Source organism: Triticum dicoccoides, chromosome 4B (assembly GCF_002162155.2).
Source record: "Triticum dicoccoides isolate Atlit2015 ecotype Zavitan chromosome 4B, WEW_v2.0, whole genome shotgun sequence".
Classification (NCBI taxonomy): Eukaryota; Viridiplantae; Streptophyta; class Magnoliopsida; order Poales; family Poaceae; genus Triticum; species Triticum dicoccoides.
In genome coordinates this window covers 181,011,214-181,020,041 of record NC_041387.1, presented here as the reverse complement: position 1 = coordinate 181,020,041, position 8,828 = coordinate 181,011,214, and the positions used below count along the sequence as shown (strand labels likewise).

General features: G+C 51.4%; 1 protein-coding gene across 2 annotated transcripts; it reads left to right on the top strand.

Moving 5' to 3' along the window:
• The first annotated feature begins 1,448 nt into the window (after window positions 1–1,448).
• On the top strand, window positions 1,449–7,994 carry LOC119295673. Of its 2 annotated transcripts, none has more exons than XM_037574116.1 (9): window positions 1,449–1,642; window positions 1,790–1,868; window positions 5,867–6,005; window positions 6,106–6,307; window positions 6,447–6,575; window positions 6,666–6,715; window positions 6,791–6,888; window positions 6,964–7,251; window positions 7,337–7,994. In XM_037574116.1, exons 2-9 carry the CDS (start codon window positions 1,827–1,829, stop codon window positions 7,817–7,819), a joined length of 1,431 nt encoding a protein of 476 aa, XP_037430013.1. In that variant the 5' UTR covers window positions 1,449–1,642; window positions 1,790–1,826; the 3' UTR covers window positions 7,820–7,994. The 2 variants fall into 2 exon arrangements, with proteins under 2 accessions (XP_037430013.1, XP_037430012.1); XM_037574115.1 differs by having other exon boundaries at window positions 1,782–1,868.
• Window positions 7,995–8,828: the final 834 nt, after the last annotated feature.

Sequence of the window (8,828 nt, the reverse complement as noted above, 5' to 3'; positions counted from 1 at the left end):
AGAGAAAGAAAGACACGTTAGAATTGACCACGGCCAAACGTGTTGTGATTGTGTGAGCACCGAGGCCATCGTCAACAAACGTGGGAAGGAAGATAAGCGGGAACATAGATGAGATGCATGTGGACCCATTAAGGTCCTCAATCACAGGGCGGAGCCAGGATTTAGGCATAGGGGGGCAGATGACCATGAAGCCAGACAATATTTTGTGCCTCTCATACTACCCGATAGTTTTATATTTAAGTATCATTCGCGAGCACGGCTAATATTATTGAACAATTCCACATACACACCAAGAAGACGAAGTTGATAATCAAGCTATTGTGAAATACGATATGAAATGCCAATGCTACAAAACATCGTCATATGAAAATTTAAGATATACGAACTAGAATAATTTTGTACTAGCAAATAGTTGGCTTTTAGTTTGCCTTTATATAGGCTTGAATGGCAAATCATCACTGATTGTATTAGAAAATTCAGTTTTGCTAAAGCACATCTAGGAAACTTTATTGTTTAGTTAGCAAAAATTGATCAAAATAGCTAGAATACATACCTAGGGAATTAAATCCAGCCACTCCTTATCCCCTATACCACCTGGTTGAAGTAGATCGGTTAGTCGTCGTTTGCAGGAACGCTACAACGACCATCACCGTTTACGAATGCTAGGCGAAGCATTGACAAGTCCGAGCTGCAGCCGAAATAATTGTGAGTGAAGCAGCCTGCGGCGGTGGCATATGAATAAGATCTTATTAAGAGGGAAGGCAAGAGGCAGGCCAGCGGCGAAGTCATAGGACAGCAACGGCGCATCGCTAATCCATGCATAGCGCTAGCACACACACTTGCGGAAGCCTGGGTATGGACTTAGAAAACAACTAACTAATGGGCTTGTACGTGGGCCTTTTTTCCTTTCTCCAGAATCACGTAAAGATAGGGGGGCCAAGCACGTTGTACGTGTAAATCATATCGCTAATTAATCACTACTTACAAATATTTGTTCGATCGTTAGGGGGGGCCACGCCGCTGCTCGCCCCCCTTTGGCTCCGCCACTGGTGTGAAACTGTGAATGCTTTTTTCCGTTACAATGCACGGACATTTTTGCTAATTTATACTAAGGGGTTGTTTGATTGTAGACCTAACAATGCCATACTTTGCCATACGACTTGGCTAAGGTTAGTTTTTCAAAATAAAAGCCACAAGTTGACGGGTCTAAGGGAATCTTGTCACATTTTTTAAGTGTATGTAATATGGGGCCCTAGTGTGGCTTGACTAAGGTGTGACTTGATACAAACGCCCACCTAAATTGATCAAACTTCAACCTTATGTTAGTCCCAATCCAAACAGCCCCTAAATCAGTTAGTCCCTACTACACAGTAAAGTTAGTCGGAGGGGGATTTATGTGTTGTAGTCGAGGTGGCAAGTCACGGGTGAATTGGGGCTGCTGGTGCGCCGCGTGTCCGTGGGGGGAGTCGTCTTCTCCCTCCCAGGCTCCCACCAACTTCTTGCCGCAGAAACCGACTACCGTCCCGTCCCCTCTTACCTCTCCTACCTCCCCACGAAACGGAATTTCTCCTCTCCCGCCGCCACACCCCCACCTCACCCCCGCTGGAGAAGACAGCCGAGCCGCCGCCTCCTGGATCCACCGGTTCGTGGTCCCGATTCCCGTTTGCTTTGGCCAGTCCGTCTGTCACCCGATCGAATCGAGATTGTTTTGTTTCGTTCCTAATTCATTCATTCCTCTTAACTTTTATCGTTTGTGGTCCTCTCAATCCGTATTCTTCCAGCGCGTTAGGACTAATAACTGGGACTAGCGGATCCATCGGTCCAGCATGGAGCCCTCAGCACAGGGAGGGCCTTCTACTTCCGCGTCGGTACGTATGCGTGTTGATCTCTGCTTGTTTTCCTCTTGCTCTTACTACCCACCTTCCTATGCCTTGAAGATTTCGATGTGAGTCCCTTAGGAATTTAGTACTGGTACAGTTTTTTTTTCTTTGGTAGCAATGAAGCAGGCAGCCGCCACAGTTGTCTGTTTGCCTTGTTAGTTGCGTGCCATAATAAACCTGAACTTTCCAACCCCTTATCCTTATCCTTCCCTCGTACTACTGGTCTTCTTCATATACATTTTCAAGTTTAATTGGGAAGGAAGGGTTTGGTGCCATCAACTTTACCACATTGCAGCAACACTTCTATGTTTTTTTTTAATTTTATTATATTCAATCTGCAGAAATATAAGCATGCCCGTGTTACGGCCGTAGAGGCCCACCGGGCAATCTTAGCCCACAAGTTATCTTAGGTTAATTCTTATGCAAGTTATCTTAGGTTAATTCTTATGCAAGTTATCTAGGTTATAAATATAGGCTGTAAGACTCTGTTTGGAATTAAGCAATAAGAAGATTATCTCTATTGCCTGGCTCCCAGAGGAGCCGGAACCCTAGCCGCCCCCTGCCTCTTGCGCTGCTGCCGCCATCTTCCTCTCCCGCGACGGCGCCCAGCCGCCGGCGCGGCCGCTCATCGCCATGCCAACCCCCTCCTTCCCCTACTGCCTACGACCAAGACCGGGCAGAACCCTAGCTCCTAACAATTTGGTATCAGCTAGCTTTGGTTCAATCATGTCTTCACCGCCGCCAAGCCCGTCTCTTCCGCTGCCGGTCACCTTGTCGCCTCCGGCGACCACCACGGTCGTCGCCCCACTCCTGCCCGCACCGGGGTCCTCCGTCGCGCCCGCCCCCGCCGTCCTCACCTGGGAGGAGATGTCCGGGGTGCCGCGGGACCTAACCCAGGCGGTCTAGGAGATCCACCCGTTCTTGGCCGGGTCCTACGGGCCGCACCCGGCTGCGACGCCCATCGCCGCCCCCGCGCCGCCGTGGCTGCCGTGGCAGCCGCCGCACCAGGCGGCCTTTGCCGCGCTCGCCAGGCCGCAGCAGCAGCCGCTGCAGCTGGCATCCATCGCCACCACCGCCCAGCCCTGGCTGCAGTGGTAGCCGCTGCTCCTGGCGGCCTCCGCCTCCGGCGCGGCACCGCAGCAGCTGCAGCAGCCACCGCCGGTCAGCTCCGCCGTCCAGTATGGGATGCCCTACGAAGGGAGTGCGACGACCTCGTTCCCATCAGCGCCGCCGCCATCCCAGGGCGTCCACATCCAGCAGATCAAGTCCCCGTCGTCGCCGTCACCGCTTCCGTTTTGGATTGCTACCCACCACGTGTCGGCGGCGGTGAGGCTGTAGGCTGCTGCACGCGGCCTCCTAGCGCGTCGGCGGGTGCGGGAGATGCGTGGTCTGCAGCTGCCGCTCCTCCAAGTTGCCCTTCGCTGTGCAAAGGACCTCGATCTCGTCCGCTACGTCGGGGATCTTGGGCATGCGGTTTTCCCCGCGAGCGGCAGTCATGCTGTTTTCCCCACGGGCAGCGACCTCAAAGGCTGCGACATCGGCGGTTGGGTATCAGGTACCCGGGTTTCGACCATGTCTTCGCCGCCACCAATCCCGCCGCCGCCACCGCCACCGCCGCTGCCCGCCAACTCCACCACCGCAGCGGCCACCAACTCCTCCACCGCCGCCGCTTCATCCCCGGGTGCCACGGCTTCGCTGTCGGCGCCGATCTCCCCCGCACCCGGCACCACGCCGGGCCAGGGCCAGCCGCTGCCCCCCCGTCCAACAACAGCCGCTGTCACCTCCCCCCATGCCGCAGCAGTTTACACCGGAGGCCATGGCCGGTGTGCTCAATGACTTGGTCGTCGCGGTCCAGGGCATCCGCCTATACTTGGCTAGCCCGTACGGGCCGTTCCGGCCGCTCCATCCGGCCATGGCCTCGGGCCAGCAGGCACTTCCGTGGTACTCCGTACCTACGGCCATCACCGGAGGTTATCCGGCGCTTCCCTCACCAGCGGCTTCGGCGCCGCCTTGGCCACAGTGGCCGATGTCGACACTCGCGGCGCCACCTGCGCCGCCAGCCGCCGCCCAGGGCCCGCAGTGGCCAACCTGGGCCGCGCCGTCCGCGCCGTCACCCGCCGCGCTGTCCCTCCCGACGGCAACCGTTCAGGTGCCACCACCGCCTCCGCCCACCCCTAGCCTGGGCCGGTCCCCGCCGAGCGGACTCCCGATCCAGGAGGTCCGCTTCCCATCGTCACCGTCTCCGCTTCCCGGCTGGCTCCACGGGCCGCCGCCGGCTTACACGGAGGCCCGGCCGCCGTCGGGTTCCCAGTTGCAGCCCGAGGCGTCGGGCGCCACGGAGAACTACGCCGGCCTTCCCATGGACCAAGCACCGTCATCAGCTCTCCGCACCGCCAAGGCAGTGGGCCATGGCGCGCCAAACCAGCAGCCGCCCCGGTTCGCCACTTATGATGGCTCGGACGACCCTCTTAACTGGCTCAACCAGTGTGACCAGTTCTTCCGCGGGCAGCGCACACCCACGTCGGAGCGCACTTAGCTAGCTTCCTACCATCTCCGCGGGGCCGCCCAGACATGGTACTACGCCCTCGAGCAGGACGAGGGCGGCATGCCCCCGTGGGAGCGCTTCCGCGAGCTGTGCCTTCTTCGCTTCGGACCGCCATTACGCGGGAGCCGATTGGCCGAGTTAGGCCGCCTACCTTTCACCTCCACGGTGCAGGATTTTGCCGACTGCTTCCAGGCCTTGGCGTGTCATGCGCCAGGTTTGACGGCCCTGCAGTGGGCTGAGCTCTTCATCGGCGGCCTTCCGGATCACATTCGCGTCGACGTGGAGCTTCGCAGACCCCAGGATCTCCAGTCGGCCATGTACTACGCCGCACGTTCGAGCGTCGCGCGGTGGCCATCCAGCCGGAATCACCGTCCCGGACCGCTGGGTCGCTACCCGGGCCGGATCCGCGCAGGGTCGGCCTGCGCAGGCTTCTGCGGCACCCCTCGCCGCGACCGCGGGACGCCCGTTCCGCCGGCTCACCTCAGCCGAGCTCCTCGAGCGTCGCCGCCAAGGGTTGTGCTTCAACTGCGACGAGCCCTACACGCTCGGCCATGCCTGCCAGCGACTCTTCTACCTGGAGGTTGCAGACTACATTCCGGAGGACGCCGTCGCCGCCGACCTGGCCGCCCCAGCTGTCGAGAAGGTGTTTGACGCTGGTTGATCGCCTCGAGGAGTTCCGCAAGCGCTTCCCCACTTTACAGCTCGAGGACGAGCTGTTTGTGCAGGCGGGGAGAAGTGTTACGGCCGTAGAGGCCCACCGGGCAATCTTAGCCCACAAGTTATCTTAGGTTAATTCTTATGCAAGTTATCTTAGGTTAATTCTTATGCAAGTTATCTAGGTTATAAATATAGGCTGTAAGACTCTGTTTGGAATTAAGCAATAAGAAGATTATCTCTATTGCCCGGCTCCCAGAGGAGCCGGAACCCTAGCCGCCCCCTGCCTCTTGCGCTGCTGCCGCCATCTTCCTCTCCCGCGACGGCGCCCAGCCGCCGGCGCGGCCGCTCATCGCCACGCCCAGCCCCCTCCTTCCCCTACTGCCTACGGCCAAGACCGGGCAGAACCCTAGCTCCTAACAGCCCGTCACTAGGTGAAAGGAATTGAATTGGGCCGCTTCAAGTCCGGAGTTGACATTCGTTTCACAAGGAAATTGGCCTGCTACTCTTGTAGCCATTTTATGCAACGCGAATGATTGAATGGCAATTCCTGCAACATACTGAACCCAACTTGCTTGATACGTCGTGTTATTAACATCCACAAAAATGCACCAAGCCAAGTTGCCAAGTGATTTCGCTTACTTAACCTTAGTGCCAGGACAGGGTTGTTACGTACGTATCCGTTACCTGCAGTATGCTGCCTAAAGGCCCCTGTGGTCATTTTTTTTGTTTTGTTTTATCACTCCCTTTTGCTAACAAAATAGTTACTGATAAATCACAAATCTAGGTTGACGATAGCCAATCAGTCGATAGGGCTGAAGATTCAGAACTCTTCCCCTCTGTCCCAGCATTAAACCAAGCTGCGTCTAATCTTGCCCAAATAGCTTCGTATTTTACCCAGTGCCTCCCGGTGCCTGGTTACACAGGTTAGATTTCTTGTTTTGACTGACGATTATGCCGTAAGATTTTTTTATTCATGTCATAAATCTGGTTGAACCCCTTCATTATCTTTACTCTCTATTACAGGAATACCAGAGGAAGGCCAAGAACTAGCAATACTTCCACCGGTCTCAACTTCTGGCAGGCCTGCTCTTCAGACTTCCTCTGCAGAGTTGGATGGCACTAGCTTGTCTCCCAGTGTAATAAGTTCCTCTCAAGAAACCTCGGAAATCTCAGGGCAGATGGCACCTTTTCGTGTTTTTCAGAATGGAGCTTCACTATTTCAAGGGTAGAGATTGCTCTGTCATTTGTGTATTATACTTTTCAAGTATATCTATTTGTCATTTAAACCAGCAGTGTTTTCTTATTATTTTTAGATTAATTGGAATTAGAATATAATGGTGGATTCTTTATATGTCTATATGCAGTCTCGTAGATCGTGCTCGGAAAACTGTACGTGGTTCAGCAGATGATATCGGATGGCTTCAGCGCACTCAAGGCTTACCTGCAGCTGAGGATGGGACGACCAGATTTTTGGAGATCCTTGACTCCGTGAGGTTAGTGAAAATAAAACACTGAATCTCAGTTTTTACAATATGTAAATAATGCTTTTCGTAACTATCTTACGTATTTATTTCACTCTCCAGAAAAAATGAGCACAAGCTACCTGATGCGGTGGTGTATTTGTTAGTTCCAGGTTAGTCTGATGTTACGTCGGTTGAAAACAATTTATGGAACTTTTGTGGTTACACATGTTCTTCTGCTTTTACAGGTTTATTTAGTAACCATGGGCCACTTTACTTTGTGAAGACAAAAGCATACTTCTCCAAAATGGGTCTGGTTTGTCACATTGCCAAGATTCACAGTGAGGTACTTACCTATATTGGTTTGTGGTTTTCTCTTGATATATTATTTTCTTCAAGTGATACTAAAGGTGTCCTTCAGTCTTCAGTAAGTAAAAACGCAAGGGAGATAAAGGAATACATTGAAGAAATATACTGGGGATCAAGGAAACGTGTGCTACTTCTCGGTCACAGCAAGGGTGGTGTAGATGCGGCAGCAGCTCTGTCACTCTACTGGCCACAACTGAAAGACAAGGTTGCAGGTTTGGTATTAGCTCAAAGCCCATATGGAGGAAGCCCAGTTGCTTCTGATATCCTGAGAGAGGGGCAGCTTGGTGACTATGTCATGCTACGCAAGCTTATGGAGATTTTGGTTTCAAAAGTCCTTAAGGTATTTTCTGTTGCAATCATTACCATGTCAGCTTACACAGTGGACGACACCAAATTTAATTTCATAATCATTCGGGTTTCTCCAGGGTGATCTGCAGGCACTAGAAGATCTGACATATGAAAGGAGGAAAGAATTCGTGGCGCAGCACCCATTGCCCCCCGAGGTGCCAATTGTATCATTCCACACGGAGGCAAGCATCACCCCAAGTGTGCTGACAGCCCTCTCTCATGTCGCGCATGTGGAGCTCCCGGTTGCCGCTGACGGCAATCCTGCGAGGATTCCGGTTGTAATGCCACTTTCAGCTGCCTTGGCAGCATGCTCGCAGCTGCTGGTGGCGAGGTATAGTGAGAAGAGTGACGGTCTTGTGACGAGGAAGGATGCTGAAGTTCCCGGATCGGTGGCGGTCCGACCAGAGCGGAAGCTGGACCATGCGTGGATGGTGTATTCCTCGATGAATGAGGAGCCCGGGGATCAGGCGAACACGTCGCAGGTATGCGAAGCTCTGCTGACTCTGCTCGTCGAGGTTGCGCAGAAAAGGAGGCATCAGACGGCCATGAAAGACGAATAGGGAAAACGTTGGAGCTGTGCTGACAGATTTGTGTAACTATAGATTGACTAGGTTGTTGTTGGTCGACGTTGAAACTGCTTCTGGTAACCTTGCCGAAGCTGATCTTTATGCATATACTTCTGCTTTTTTTTTGTCATGAGATAATATCATCAGGAATCATAGAACTTGCGTCGTATGTTTAGTTTGGTGCTACAACTTTGAAAATACAGGTTTGTGGTCATTTAACTTGACTTAAACGTGCAGATACGGTCACATTACGCGTATGTGGGCGGTTCCATGTGCATGGCCCTATCTGTCAGTGAGACCCTCATAAATTGTTTATTCGCGGAAAAAGACCGCCACTGCGACTCAGAATAAAAAAACTAACATTTTTTTATTTACATAAATCCCCGGCCATAACACTGCACATATATTCGAAAACTAACACCTAAAAAGGATCCGCCAGGAATCAAACCTGCGACCTTTAGACGAGACGGTCTAGCAAACACACCAATAACGTCCTGATGCCGGATAACAAACTTATGTCTACTGAATGTGGACTCACGTGTAGTTTGAATGGGATGCGGATATTGCAACCCATTTTGCACGCAATTTTGTAAGATAATTGTAAAATGTAAGGAATATATTATGTTCAAATATTTGTGTGTTAAAAATATTATTATGATTAGTAAGTGAAAACATTTAAATATAAATTTGTGTATCATATATAAAATATTTAGTAAAACATAAGTAATGAAAACAATTAAGGTATCAAATATTTGTGTATTAAAAATACTATACATACAAACAATTATTAGTAAATAGAAACATTTAAATGTAAACTTGTGTATTATACAAAAAAAATTAAGTTAAGGGACATTCGAAATGTTTATTAAATAAATATGTTAATGAATCCAAAAATTATATACACTTGCATCTTATATTTAAATTATACAAAACGATGAGTACACACAGTTACTAAATATTTATGAATATTTAGTTGTGTATAATTTTTACTCATGACCTGTCA

Excerpts from the sequence above, each read along its gene's own strand:
- LOC119295673 (XM_037574116.1), top strand. The coding sequence starts at position 1,827 with ATGGAGCCCTCAGCACAGGGAGGGCCTTCTACTTCCGCGTCG. Across the intron at positions 1,869-5,866 it reads GGCCTTCTACTTCCGCGTCG|GTTGACGATAGCCAATCAGT; the intron begins GTACGTATGCGT and ends TCACAAATCTAG. Across the intron at positions 6,716-6,790 it reads GGTGTATTTGTTAGTTCCAG|GTTTATTTAGTAACCATGGG; the intron begins GTTAGTCTGATG and ends CTGCTTTTACAG.